Source organism: Podarcis bocagei, assembly GCF_964188305.1.
Source record: "Podarcis bocagei genome assembly, chromosome: 3".
Classification (NCBI taxonomy): Eukaryota; Metazoa; Chordata; class Lepidosauria; order Squamata; family Lacertidae; genus Podarcis; species Podarcis bocagei.
In genome coordinates this window covers 94,037,844-94,053,162 of record NC_138127.1, presented here as the reverse complement: position 1 = coordinate 94,053,162, position 15,319 = coordinate 94,037,844, and the positions used below count along the sequence as shown (strand labels likewise).

Genomic DNA, 15,319 nt, shown 5'->3' with positions numbered 1-15,319 from the left:
TCTAACATAGACTGGGTGGTAATGAGCTAATACAAATCACCACCACATGTGTGGATATGGAAGACAAATTCACAATTAAGTTTGAAAACTTGCGTATGTACTTACAGTTTATTTCAGAGCGTGTTTTTTCTTCCCTCACATTTCTGCTTGTCGAATGAATTCTATGAGGCACAAGAAGAGGCTAGGGAAAATATATACATAGTTTAACAAATGAAAAGACAGGTGTTCCATATGCCTCTTGTGAATATTCTTTAAAAAGACCTTTACACAAAATTCTGTATATTGAAAATAACTACATATACACAGATATTTATCGTGACTGAAACTTCTAGTATGAAATGAGGTGGAAGTACAACAGAATGCCCTCCTGTAGAAGCAGCAGTGTAAAAGCATCCTGTGAGTTTAAGCAATTTTAAGACATAACTTAAAATTCAACAGCGGAAACCCTTGTGAGTTTCAGATTAAGATTCCACATTCCAAAAATAGCACTATCTCCCAGTGGAAAATTACATTCAGATAGAAACCAAGTTTCTATCACTTTATATAAAAGTCCGTCATCCACAGGGACATAAGTTCTTGGCAGACTGATGTCTACTCCATTGTGTCTATTTATGAGTCTAGACCTGTCACTGCTACTAATGGTATACTATTAATTTTGAAGAAAGCCTTGGGCAAGTCTTTTTTCAATGAAGGGCTGTTTTCTTTCATTTTCAGAAGAATCCTCCTTTGTCATCAAAGTCACCTTTACTAGTAAGGTATTGCTACTGCAAACGTATTGTTTGGTGGAAACTCTTACGGCAAGGTAGGTTTTAAGTGAACTGCATGAATAGATGCAGACAGACAAGGTGATAGTGACATTCTATTTAGTTTTGTAAGTGCATGTTCATCAGCAACCAGGATGGCTTGGCAAATGGGTCTCAGGGAGGGACCACCGAGGCCAATGGTGGTCGCTAATATGCTCTCCCTCTCTCCTTGTTACCTGTGAATCAGGGCAGCAAGCATGCTATGAATCGTAGCTGTTGTAAACAAAATCTGCCCTTATTCCCTTATGCGGGACACAAGAGCCCTATAGAGTCCTTTGTAGGTTCTCCATTGGTAGGAGAAAATAACAGAGGCCAACCAGAGAATATTGGGAAGCAAAGCAGCTCGTAAGCCTGATCTTTTATTAAAGCTGTTGCAGCAGGGTGCTCCCCTCACACACAGGAAAGCGGAGGAGGACCCAGAACAAAGGTGTGCCTGCTCTTATATAGACATTTTAAATTCTTTGCCCTGGAGCTCAAGACCACCCCTCCATACATACATCACAGAAGGGGTGTAACCCAAGACCACCCCCCACAAACATCATACCTACATCACAGAAAAGGTGATCTACAACGGAAATTTGAATGTTGTTGTTTTTCCTGTCTGCCAGGTTATCTGATAATGCCTTTTCTGATTGCCTTTTGGTAGTCTGGCCATTCATTTGAAATGGTGATTACCCAATTCCTGAGACAATGGGAAGGTTCCCTCAGCCCCTCCCTCCTTGCCGAGAAAACCTTTGGTCAGTTTGGGAGTCAAAATGGTTTCAGGACGGTCTTCCTGTGCTGCTCCACACACGTGGTCCACATATCTATGTACATGCTTGGTTGGTACCCTTATGAACCTTTATTTTATTTTTTATGACCTTAATTTTTTTATTACATAGCAACAGTGAAGATTACAGCCACCGGCTGAAAAAGGGACCCTTACCTTCAATTTAGTAAACTGATTTGGGGGGGGGCACCAGTGTAGCATAAGCCTGCTCTGGAGGCACCTTGCCCAGGCGCTAGCTCTGCTTTACCACCAGTTTCTCTACTTAGCTCCCCCAATATGGGTGCATTGTAAACTTGTTGGGGTGCTAGTGGAGAATTACAAGTAGAAACCATTCCAGAAGTTATGCTTTCAGCAAAACTAAAGTTATAAAACCTGAAATAAAGATTTTGCTATATAGGTGTTTAGACGAGACACTGAACTACAGCCCCCTCTAGCAACCTAATGTATTTATCTCAGTGTTATAGGGATTAAATCCAAGTAAGCTTCAGGATGCATCCTGAAGGGTAAAGCAGACTAAGCTAGCTAAGAATGTATCCCAGCTTCACATTGTAATTAGCCACTAAAGATTTCCCTCTAATGCTGCTAAGTGGCATCCTTATCAGTCAATCAAAAACAAACCAGCAGTTCAATACAAGGCCTGGAAACTGCCTTATTGTTTCAGATAACTAGTTTGTGGAAACAGATGAGGAAGTGTCCTAAGCTCCGTAAGCAATGACGTAGTAACAAGTAATAATTTAAGTGTGAGCATCTTCAGAAATGCTTAGGCTGCAAAGAGCTCCATCTCAGTGAATTCATGGCAAATTAGGGGACTGGAAGATTGTTTTCCTACAGTACAGTAAAAGGATTTTGGCTACTTTGAGTCTAAAGAGTGGAAGGTTCACAGAATCTCTGAGTCTTTCCATATTTTTTTAGACAACTAAAATGTGCATTGTCAATATATACTGATGCAAACCTTAACGTGGGAGATAACCCACAGCACACAAGCTATGCAATGATGGGAGATGCAACAGTAACAAACTGCTTGGAGCTACAAAAAAGCCTCTAGCACACTATTCTGAGCAGTGCTAGTGTCTGTGGCATGGTCTCTGGGCTCTGTGGTGTCTCAGAGACCAGCTAAGTCTGGGGCCCTGAGGATGAGGGCAAGAGAAATTGTGCCCATCGCCTGGCATTTATTGTTGAGTTCAACTAGTAAGCAGAATAAGTGCAGCATAGCAGCTAAAGAGCATGAGTCCGGTCTCTTTGGGTAAGTCACTCTCCCTCAATCCAAGATACCTTTCTCACCAGTTTCACTCATTCATGAGACAAGTTCTAGAAATTCAGATATTCGCAACCATCCTCCTTATCCTCACATTACCTGACATGGGGAAGGTGTCTCAGATATAGCTCAGATGTTTTACAGTGGTACCTCGGGTTACATATGCTTCAGGTTATATACGCTTCAGGTTACAGACTTTGCTAACCCAGAAATAGTACCTTGGGTTAAGAACTTTGCTTCAGGATGAGAACAGAAATCCTGCTCCAGCGGTGCGGCAGAAGGCCCCATTAGCTAAAGTGGTGCTTCAGGTTAAGAACAGTTTCAGGTTAAGAATGGACCTCTGGAACGAATTAAGTACTTAACCCAAGTTACCACTGTATTACAAAACTGCAAATGCACTGACTTCTATAAGAAAGAAGTATTCTCACCTCAGGATCATCATCATCAAAATCATGATAGGTGGAATGATCAGGATTATTCATTTTATCCAACAGTTCAATAGCAAGCGTCCGGGTCAAGGGCTGGGTAACAAAAGGATGCTAAAGAGATAAAATGAAGCAGGAGAGAAAACAAATGGAATATGCATTAGAATTTGAGAGTTTTAACATAGATAGAAGTTGGGCAAGCTCCCTAAAACCAACAATAAAAACAATGTTTAAGTCTCCCCAAGATTATCAAGGCAAAGTTCCGTCAAGTGCTCACTTTTCCTGCCCACTCCCATATGGGAACACACAGACTAAAGAAAGAAGCAGCAGCTCATATGATTCTATGTATAGGGGAAGAAATCAGATAAACAAAAATAGGTGTTCCATAGGGCCTCGGCACACCAATCGTTGAACCAACTGGATACTGTATAACATATTACACCACCCCAACCAACTGGTTCCCCCCACCAGGAATGATTTGCCTCGGCACCTCCTTATGGAAGGTTTCCTCACATAAGGACAATACTACAGACAGCATTTTAACACAGTGGAAAACAATAAAACGTAAGTTATACCTGTAATAGTTTTTCAGCTGTGGGTCTTTTCTTAGGATTCTTTGTAAGTGCCATTTTCACAAAATGGTGGAAGCTATTTGACCTTTAAAATGTAATTGCAAGCTTTAGAAGGTTATTTGGTGAATACAATAATCAATACAGTGTGGCTATATAACAAAGGTATTTACCATTTCATTTTGTCCTTTAGCTTGGGAGACTGAAAGTTGCTTTTTGTCATTAGAAATAGTGCTCTGAAAAGCAAGAACAGTTGTTAATTGCTATTTAAGAACTACAAAATCGATATTATTTTCTATCCAGGAACAAAACTCTGAGATGCCTTCAGTAGGGGAAAATATTTTTTTGTTTATTTTTTGTTTAAAAAGGAAACAAAAAAACAACAACACCCCACTCTATCAATGGGCCCATAACATCCAGGTAGAATGCACAAGGCAAGAATGGCAGCTATCTGATTTACATCATAAATTAAATGCAACAGCAATCTATTTTGGTTTTTTTTAAAAAAATGTTGAGTGTCTTTGATGACAGGGGTACCTATACTTATTTGAGGCCTTACTGTTTGGTTCTGTAAAGACCCTGTGCACCTGGAACACAGCTCTTGCAAACACGACTCTCATTTCCCCCATCAGCTGCCTTGGCATGTGATCTTCTGAGAGCAGTGCAAGAGCCAAAGCTCTTCAGCTCTTACAAGCAGCACTCTGGATGTCTCTTCTTCAGGCCTCTAGCACACAGGCTACATCAGGCATAGGCAAACCTGGCCCTCCAGAAGTTTTGGGACTACAACTCCCATCATCCCTAGCTAACAGGACCAGTGGTCAGGGATGATGGGAATTGTAGTCCTAAAACATCTGGAGGGCGAGCTTGCCTATGCCTGGGCTACATCTATATGTGATAGCTCAGGAAGAATTGTCAAAAGGATGCTACTAGTAATTTGCAGGACATCTACTACTGAATGGTTGAAGTGGGTTGAAGCACACTCAGAAGACAGCATGTGTGTGCAGGGGAAAGGAATGTAAACCAAAAGCTCTTGAGAGACCTGACGTCACCACTGCTGCCCATGTCTGAAGGTTCATTTTTCCATCCCTCTATTGTCTCTAGCTAAGCAGGCTTTTATGATAGCTGAATATCTATTTTGGAAAGAGACTTTAGAAATGGCAACCACATAAACCCTGTATCATAAAGCCTTAAAGAAAGAGAACTACCACCTGCCCACATTTTTCATATTTGAAACTGTTCCAGAGCGTTTTCCTAGAGACATAAGGAAGAAATAAAGGGAAAGAATCACACCTTTCCTTCTTTTTCCTTCCTCTATCAAACAGTTGCCAAAGCTGACTGTGCAGGCCATCTGTCAATGGACAGAAAAATGCAAACATGCAGGCAGGTTCTGTATTCTGTGGTTAGTACGTTCTTTTTAAGAAAACCTGCAAATCACATGTATCCCGTGGTAGTTATGTTCCTATGGATTCTAAATGCCACCTGAGCATTCCAGCTTTACATACATTTACCAACCTCATTGGATGCAAGTCAAACATAGGGGGCTGAAGTTCTGCTAGTTCTATAGCAGTTATTCCAACAGCCCACAAGTCACAGAGCTGATTATAGCCACCCTTCCTTTCAACTGCAGCAACTTCAGGGGCCATCCTAAAAATCAGAGAACACTAGATTGGAATATGCAGCAAGTTCTAATTCTTAAATTTTGGAAACACAATGCAGCCCAAGCAATTTTCAATAAATTTCAGTGTTAATCTCCCTGTTGTTCATTACACTTTTAATTAAGCCAAACACAGCAAATGCCCTCCTACCTTCACGAGTCCCAATGCCAGGTCAAGGTTGCTGTTTTTCCACTTTGCCTGCCAACATTTCAACCAGCTATTCTAATTGTATCATTAACATTTTACAACATTTATCTCCATGCTGCAAGATCTATAAATACACACCCACACCCTCAACTGCTTTTGAAGACTCTTTCTTTTGGGTACCGTATTTTTCGTCCCATAGGACGCACCTAGTTTTTTGGGGGGGAAATAAAGGAAAAAATGTTTTCCTTTATTTCTCCCCCAGAACCAGGTCGGGGAACAGCGGGATGGCGGCGCTGCGCCTCCCCGCTGTTCCCCGAGCTTGTGGGGGTGGCCGATGTCTGCCCGGCGCGAGGGGCGCTCTGCTTCAGGGTGCACCGCGTGCTGGGCGGCAGGCTGCTATCCCTGCACCGCAGATGTCTGCCCGGCGCGAGGGGCGCCCTGCTTCAGGGCGCACCGCACGCTGGGCGGCAGGCTGCTATCTGCAGCGTGGGGAGCCCTGCAGGAACTCCCACAGGGCTGCCTAGGTTGCGGATGTGTTCCCGAAGTGCCGGGCGCTCTGCTTTCAGTGCGCCCGGCGCTCCGGAAAGCAGGCTGCTATCCGCAGCCTAGACAGCCCCACGGGACCTCCCGCAGGGCTGCCTAGGCTGCGGATGTCTTCCTGAAGCCTGGAGAGCGAGAGGGGTCAGTGCGCCGAGAGGGGTCAGTGCGCACTGACCCCTCTAGCTCTCCAAGCTTCAGCGAAAGCCTGCATTCGCCCCATAGGACGCACCCAGATTTCCCCTTCATTTTTGGAGGGGGAAAAGTGCGTCCTATGGGGCGAAAAATACGGTAACTGGCAACCATAACTTTGCCCAAGTACTGTGTGAAGATTGAGAAAGACATGCCTACTGCAAGTCCTTCAAAAACGAATCCACAATCCATGCTGAATCCCCTACTGCCCAAACGCTGATCGAGCGACAACCCACAAATCCTGATTCTGTCATCTCAAAACAAATGTTACGCAATTCATAAAGGTTTCCCCATCCACTTCAAGATAAAATGCAGCTCAGGTTATATTTTTATCCATGCAACAAGTCTTACTAAAGAAAGGACAATTACCAATATGGTGTTCCAATGAAAGATTTCCTTTTAGCAATTGTAGCTGTTATTTGTGCTGCTACTCCAAAATCAGCTGTAAAAGATTTGCAGGCAATGTGATGTAATAATTAACATACTTTTTGTAACAAACAAAACAGTCATAGTTTTATGCAGCCCAGATATTTACAAACTGGTTGGAACAACCTTTGAAAGCCTTTTTAATCTTTGTTTCATATTTCCCTCTAACTATGCAATTATACTCAAAGTGCAAGAAAGGCCACATTAAGCAATTCTTTCCCATTTCTAAGACAATTAGTCTTTTCATTTTGAATGGGCCACCTTACAGCCTGCTCCTGCACCCTTCTATTTCTTCCTTCTATTGTCTTCATCTAAACTGTACAATAAATACTGGTCACCATCCAAAAGAGCCTCTAAGTGTATGCAGGTGAAAAATTCACATACAAACAAAGCTTTCTAGTTTGCAGCCCAGCAGTTCTGACAGCTGAAGAGGAAAGCCTTCTTTGAAAAAGAAAAAGATGAACAGCAGCTTATCTCTGCAACCATTCTGGTAAAAACTTCAAAGCAAAAACTTGCCAGGCACGCATACAACTTCTTTGGATTGTGACTGTACGCTTTCTGCTTTCCTAAGCAAAGCTACAAATAATGATATGATGCTTCGCTGCTCAACCATCTGGATGATCGTACCACAACATATAGCAAAGTATATATAGAAGTGAACGTACCTACCTAATTTCACATAGCCGTTATCAGTTAAAAGAATATTTGCTCCCTGGAGGGGGGAAATGGCAACAGACAGCTTTTTAGACTTCATGTTCTTTTAACTGTTTTGACACAACAAACATGCTACTTAATATTCAGAATATAAATGCTAGGAATGGAAGAAAACTATAGTGCCATACTTGCATATATTTTTTAAAAAAGGATGGCAACTGTAGAACCATATTTGCAAACGTAAAGAGAGGGGTGGCAAGCAATACCCACCCTCAGGGTGATGATTACAGAGCTGTCCACCCACATATCAAGACAAATTGGAACCAATGCCTTAAATAGGATATCCTAATTAGAAAATATGTCATCATGAAATATGGCACAGCAACATTGCTTTATTCTATTAAGTTAAACTGGAACTAAGCATACTTCTGCAAAGATACACTTTGGCTCTTCTTTGCCAGTAAAATAGCATTTTGGGTACAACAAACCACAGATATCCTTTACAAGATGTTGTTCAAACAGAAATAACATATGGTGCTTCCCTAAAATCATCAGCTTGAGTCCTCATTAGCCCAAGCCGACTTCAGTTCATAAACCCCCTACACAGGTCACCCCTGAGGTTTGACAGACCCTGTAAGAATGGCAGGTTGATTTCACCCAAGGTGATTTCAGTCGCTAATGTAAATCAGTGATTCCTCCTCCCCCTGCAACCTCCAGCATCAGTTCACAGAGACCTTCAACTCCCAGTGTTCCAAACCCAGGGAGATGAAGGATAGTACTTTCTTCAAACTGTCAAACCTTGGTATAGATCCAGAAAAGCTTGGGCACAATAGAACTTTATTGATCTCTTTCCTTTCTGCACTCCCCAGAGTTATTCCTAAGGTAGGAGGGCCTTCTGGAATATCACAGGACTGCAACACACACCCCTTAAATAGGAAAGTGTCTTCTGCTTATGCAAGGGGAACTCTAGATTCCACTTTATGTCTTCATCAATTTAAACTGTATTTTGCATCATCCACATGCAACACAGATATAATCCCACAGGAACAGAATAGCCATTATAACATAACTGAAACAAAACCTCTGCCAAAGCACTTCACTAGACCTTTTAAAAGGACATTTCTGCCTCCTCCATACAATACATTTATATGATCCCAATTTTTAAAACTGATGGGACTTAAAATCATATTTCATGATTAACATTTTAACATGAAACAATTCAAAGAATCACCTACCTTTATGTCTCTGTGCATTTTTCCTCTACTGTGAAGGTAATATAATCCCTATAGTTAAAAAAAAAAGCCATTGGAAAAAGTTGCCTGTGTAAATTCATGTTTTATTCTATACAGGGGGAAAACCAACTAGATGAAAAAAAGCTAAATGGTGTCTCTGCTATGTGTCTTGATTGTATTTTCATTCACATCACTGCAGGACCAACCTACATTTGAAAGGCTGACAGAAGGAATAAGGAAGGAAGCGGAAACAAGACAGGTTCACTCTCTCCTTTCAAGGCAAAAAGTCGGCAGTGAACATCTTCAAAAAAGCATCTCAGACGACTCAAATTTAGGCAACGGCAAAAACCATGACAGAAGCCCATAGCTATACTGAAGCCTGCAATCGTAGGTAGTGCACTTATGTTCCTTCCTTCTGAGCAAATGTGTTTGGAATTTGGGTGCTGCTTGTACTGGCGGTTCAACAGCAAATACAAATAATCAGAAGTACGCAGGAATCTTTTGTGAGCTACAGAGCAGTACATCTGATGCCTAAGGTTCTAAGCCATAAGATAGGTATGTCTCCCTGCAGCACCCTAAGCCAACACACACATATGTAATACATAGGTAAACGCATAAGCTTCAGCACTGACTCCTTTGTGGGGGAGGCAACTAAGAACTGGACAAGAAAAATATGTAGCAAATTTGGCTGGGAAACCCAGGCAGATGGGTGGGGTATAATAAATAAATAAATAAATATCAGCAGAGCAATACCTAGAATTAATGAACAATTCCGCATCTGTCGGTATTCAGCAAAAGCATGGAGACTTATCTTTTTTCCTCCAGATTATTTCTATGCCAAAGGCTAACAATATAAGAATATTCACCTGTAGTGTTTCTCTGCTAACATAAGCAATTTGCTGCTCTGAAAGAGGTCCAGTTACTAGAAGAAAAGAGCCCCCCCCAACAAAAAATTAGAATGTTCACCACAATGTCACTGTTACTCTTTAACACCTCACTGCAATTTCGTTCCCTTATCGTTTCTCACATGCGTGTGCATGCACACAGTTAATATTCCTAGCCCGGAAGCAGAAGAAATACCACCACTTCACATTTTGCCAGAAAGCCAAGACAGGCTCAGATATAAGGATTTTGGCTGGAATTCGTAGTGATGCTCCAAAGGACCAAGGCATAATTCTGTTTGGAGGATGTCTTACCCCTTTTGCCCAGATTAGAAAAACATAACAACAATGTTTTTCACGTACTGGGTCCCAAAGCGTGAAACTCCCTACCTCCATATATTGGCCTTTGTTTCTCCCTGCTCCCCCTTACAGTGCAGCTGCAAACAACCCCCTTTTTGTTCTATACTTGGCTTTCAAGAGTTGCCTTTGTTTTCCTTTCCATATCTTTCTTTTGCGACGTTTCTCCCTTTTAAAGAACTTGCTTGGTATTTTAGGATATTTTATTATTTCTGTAAATCCTTGTCTATTCTTTCTCAGGCCCCCAAGAGTGATCTGGTGGTGGGTGGGTGGGTGGGTGTATCTAAACAGTCCAAACTCTCAGCTTCTACATACTTTAGAAACTATGATCAGAGTACCATGAGCTCAGTTTCTTGGAGGGGGGAGTTGTGGAAGATTATAATCAGATGATCTAAACTGAACTCTAGATGTAGCTAACATGGAACAAGTTGTAAGAACTATTCTGTCTAAGAATCTCATGGAAATACATAGAAGATTGTGCTTAAAATCTTTTGGATTTTACGACTTGCATATCTAACGGTTGACACTGGCCTGGGTGAGAGAAACAGCTTGGAAATTAATTAAGAAGCAGAATATTTCACTCTTTTAAAAAGCAGGTTTGCAGCCAAAATCAGTAGTAACAGGAAAGCATTAGCTCCCGACATCTGTTCAGCCACACACGTAAAATAAGCTCATTTCCTAACACACAGGTGGCACCATCACAAGGACACCATCAATCACTGTGTAACAGAGAAACACAGGAATGACGAGGCCTAACGAAATAACACAATATGCCTGTAGCAGAGAAGAACTCTCTTCTTTGTCAAGCATAAAAGAGTGACACAGCTTGAGTAACAGAAAGGTCACACTATCATTCAACGGGAGGGGAAACCCTCCACTTTCCCTCCCTGTGAATTTTGTTCAGCTATTGCAAGTGGAGAAAATGCCGTCTAGAGAAATAAGGGGAGGAGATTAGCAAGAACAGCAAGGAAACTGCTTTGCAGCCCAGCAGAACCCCAGCCAATAACAATATGCTGCGGTGTGTCCAGGTTTCTGCTGAAATATGACCAAGCATCATCACTGGGTTAAATCCCTTCCATGCTGTGCAAATAACACTTTTGAGTGGGGCCGCACTCTGTGACGCTGGGCAGAGTTTGGGGCAGCAACTCTGCCTTCAGCATACTGAAAAAATTACCACACTAGACGGGCCAAACAAGCTTGTTACCAGGGTACATGTTATATTAGTAAGTCCACACACGTGGCATATTATACTCAATAAGGAGATTTGGTTGGCATTTTCCAAACCCTGCTGTATACTTGACTAGCAGAGAAAATCAAAACATTCAACTATTCAACATTCAATCTAACAAGATTAAATGTCTCTGATAAACTTTGCTGAGCAATAAATAACAATGTTGGGATTCTAAGCATACTTTCATGTTGCTGTTTTTACCACTAATTGACTTGTTCCCCTGTTAGAACTGTTTTCAAATTTTGTTGCAATTTATCTATTTACAAGAGGAACCTGAAACAAAATGTTGCATCATATCCTCCTTTCTGTTTGGGGTTACAGACATCTATTCCATTCAAGCAGGGCATTCCACTTTCTCTTTTCCAACAGACACTTGGAACTAGGTGGCTAGTAAACATGATCAGTCCTCACTGAGATGTTCCCTAAGGACAGTGGTACTTCGGTTTACGAACTTAATCCATTCCTGAAGTCCATTCTTAAACTGAAACAGTTCTTAAACCGAGACGTGCTTTCCCTAATGAGGCCTCCCACCGCCAGTGCCCTTCCACCATTCGGATTCCATTCTTAGACCGAGGCAAAGTTCTCAAACCAAGACAATATTTCTGGTTTTGCAGAGTTCATAAACCGAATCGATCATAAACAGGACTGTTCTTAAACTGATGTACCACTGTATAACAGTTCTTCCCTATTGTTTCTCAGAGGCCCCATTACGGCTCCACTTCTGTTGGCACTTGCCAACTGAGTTTTGTTATTAGAGGGAGCCATCTGTAAGCTGCTTTGAGTTTGATATTATAACAGAAAGGCAGGAAACGAAATGTAAAAACAAACATATTAAATTCCACTGAGAGCAATAGGACTTAATTGTGCCTAGGCTCAGGTTGCAAATATTTCACTATCTCATATCCAGAAACCAACAAGGATTGTTACAAGATGTGCAGAATTTCAGGTCAATTTACTTGTTTCACAGTTTTTATTTAAGGGATGGTGGTGTGCAAAGAGATTCTACTATTATTAAAACATAGATGACTGTTGAATATGTAAAATGGAAGTTTAGAAGTGGCTTATCCATCCTCTAATCTCCTTTAACCTGAGTGTTTTCCATAACTACCTTCTTACAACTGTAACCAACTACAAGCTTTCATAACTGCCAGTGCTGAAAGCAAAACAAGGTAATATTCAGAAAAAGAATTGAGGCAGAAGGGCTCTTATACTGAGCAGTTATTAGTCAATGAATATTCATATTACAGTGGTACCTTGGTTTACAACCATAATCTGTTCTGGAGGTCCGGTTGTAAACCAAAACAGGTTGTAACCCAAGGCGCTCTTTCGCCAGTGGGGCTTCCCCCCCAAAATTGGTTGTAATCCTAAAAAAAGGGGGTTGTAATCCAAAAAAGGGACATGCACTTCCGGGTTTGATGTGGTTGTAATCCAAAACGGTTGTAATCCAAAGCGGTTGCAAACCAAGATACCACTGTATCAAGTCAAGAGGCTTGGCCTGTTATTTTGTGGTGCCTGTAGGCTATATAGTTCATACATTGTATAGATTTTCTTGGCTTTAAAATAAACTTTTCTAGGTCCAATCTGGAATTATTAAAGGAGTCAACAGAGCCCTCTTAATTTTCCACCTTCTATCTGCAGTTTCAAGAAGAATTACACCTCTCTTTAACTTACCATGGTAGATATCCTGCAATGAACCGCCTCCACAGAACTCCATGCAAATCCACAGTTTATCACGTCTAAAAATCAAATTTTATTAGTTTTGCATATTTATAAACAATAAATAAATGGTTAGCAATGGCAACTTTGCCCTACTTTTTGGATAAGCACTAAAGGCTGCACCTTTTGCCCTGCACAACTCTCCCTTCTCTATCTCCTGCAGCGAACTCCAAAAGTGACAAAGAGTGCTCTCCTGTTTGGGCACCACATCCATATACAGAAGTGTTCTCTGTCACTGATACATAACTATGGGGTTTTCTTCTTAGAAGAGGTGCTGAAGGAAATTATGCAATACCATTTGGGGTTGGCATTTCAATGGCCAGTCTTTGGAGGATTGGTTGGTATTTCATTCTATTAGGATTTTTCTCAGTTTTCTACTGTCAATGCTTACACTTCTGGTTTTAAAATGATGTAACCAATCTACGGCCTTCAGAGTAATCAGGAAAAAAATCTAAAATAAATACAAAACCACATAAGGCAGCACATAACACGCCGACGTGGTTCGAAATGCTGTCCAAATGCAGAAGTTGAGACACAGTAACAATTAAATATGCCGCACAATGTAAAAAAAGATGAAGGACACATCTAAATAATTATGCTGCATCTCAGCTTCCTGGCTAATTTACTATATTTGCCACAAATGTAACAGCACACATTCTTTCATTCTGATAAAACTGCAAACTAGCCACACAAGATTTGCCTTGCTATTTTAGGAAACAGCAGTTCCTTCCAGATCATGAAGAGTCTTAACAAGGGAAGTCTCTGGGCCTTTTCTACCTCACTGTTAAGCATGGAAGTTCATATTAGTAGGTTTTAAGTGAAATACGGAATTTAATGCCTAACATTACACAAAGAGATAAAGAGATAGCTCACTTGGTAGAACATGAGACACTTAATCTTGGGTTTGAACCCCACCTTGAGCAAAATATCTCTGCATTGCAGGGGGGTGGATAGATGATCTTCGTGGTCCCTTCCCAACTGTACAATTATATGAGTCTATGAATTGCATGGTTTTCATGAATAAGAAATTTAGGATGTCGGAATTCAATGAAATTCATGCCACTTGAAGTAACTCAGTGAGCCTTCACTAAAAAGCCAGCCTGATTAAACTCAATGAATCTTAAACAGCTTTAAACAAACTGCTGAAGGCAAAAATATCTTCAGCTAAGGTTCAACAGCACATGTCAAAAATGTGGTTAAATTCAGTCGTAAATGGTCCCAGAAACATTCAAAGCACCATATTTAGGCTTGATGTGCTCTGAGTAGTCCCAATGAGAGTTTAGAAGGAACTACTCAGAGAACATCTTTATAAACATCTTGGATGAAGGAATTGAGAAGATGCTTAGCCAATCTGCAGATGACACCAAACTGGCAGGGGTAGCTATTGACGCAGAAGACAGAATCAGGATATGTGACCTTAACAGATTGGAGAACTGGGCCACAGCTAACAAAATGGATTTCAATAGGGACAAATGTAGGGTTCTACACTTAGGCAGGAAGAACTAGCTGCACAAATTTAAGATGGGGGACACCTGGATTGCCAGCAGTACATGTGAAAATGATCTAGGGGTCTTAGTAGACCATCAGCTTAACTAGAGTCAACAGTGTGATGCAGCAGCAAAAAAAAAAGGGGGGGGGGATGCTCTTCTACGCTGCATTGACAGAAGTATAGTATCCAGTTCAATGGAAGTAATAGCAACACTCTATTCTGCTTTGGTCAGGCCACATCTGGAATATTGTGGGGCTGTCTCAATACATTGTTGGCCCAACACATGTGGTTGGACTTTGAATGGGTAATCTAGCCTTTGGAGCTACCCAATTAACTAGGCTGTAATTTGCTTTAACAGATTTTAATATTGTATTTTTTAAATTATTGTAACTCGTCAGGGGACCTTATATGGTGAAGGGTGGATAAGAAATCTAATAAAAATACAAAGACTCTTCCATGAATAGGATGACTCCACCTGTTCACAGAAGCACACCATTTAATACAACCCTTTATCAGAACCTCAGCCTTAATACGTCAAAGCAACACTGTCAACTGCATATCTATAGGCCAATGGTCACAATAAAGAATCTCAACAATGAAGTGATTCATAACAAGACATTTCTAAACTGTAATAAAACAGGCATAACTGTGACAGTTAATTCGGACGATCAACTCTGCCCCATCCCTGACAAGTCTCTTGTACCTACAGCTAGAGACATTTGGAAATTTGGCAAGAGAGGTTCCCCCATCCCCCACCCCATCACAACAATGATAACTGAATACCAAGAAGAGATTCACTCGATACATTTCTGCTTGCCTGGCCAAGAAGCCATGCCTAAGGAAAAGCTGACAACCTGATTAACAAGAGAAACAGCTGGAGAGGAATGTCTTGGTCTTTAACGCAATACAGAGAAAGTGCTCGCAGAAGTATAATAAGGATGTGTTCAACTGAGGGATGATAGCATTAATTGATTAGCCAGC

General features: G+C 41.2%; 1 protein-coding gene across 9 annotated transcripts in view; it reads right to left on the bottom strand.

The window, feature by feature from the left end:
* The window catches only part of MAP4K3 (mitogen-activated protein kinase kinase kinase kinase 3), a 67,664-nt gene that overhangs the window by 38,824 nt on the left and 13,521 nt on the right, over nt 1-15,319 (bottom strand). For 8 of the 9 annotated variants that reach the window (XM_081188479.1, XM_081188480.1, XM_081188482.1 and 5 more), the window contains exons 4-13: nt 12,805-12,869; nt 9,531-9,586; nt 8,668-8,715; nt 7,448-7,490; nt 6,722-6,794; nt 5,334-5,465; nt 3,995-4,057; nt 3,828-3,909; nt 3,256-3,366; nt 106-181 (exon numbers count right to left, since the gene is read on the bottom strand). In XM_081188479.1, the coding sequence (XP_081044605.1) occupies nt 106-181; nt 3,256-3,366; nt 3,828-3,909; nt 3,995-4,057; nt 5,334-5,465; nt 6,722-6,794; nt 7,448-7,490; nt 8,668-8,715; nt 9,531-9,586; nt 12,805-12,869 (749 nt within the window). Of the gene's footprint in view, nt 1-105; nt 182-3,255; nt 3,367-3,827; nt 3,910-3,994; nt 4,058-5,333; nt 5,466-6,721; nt 6,795-7,443; nt 7,491-8,667; nt 8,716-9,530; nt 9,587-12,804; nt 12,870-15,319 lie in introns of those variants that run through there. The other variant, XM_081188487.1, reaches the window with a different exon arrangement.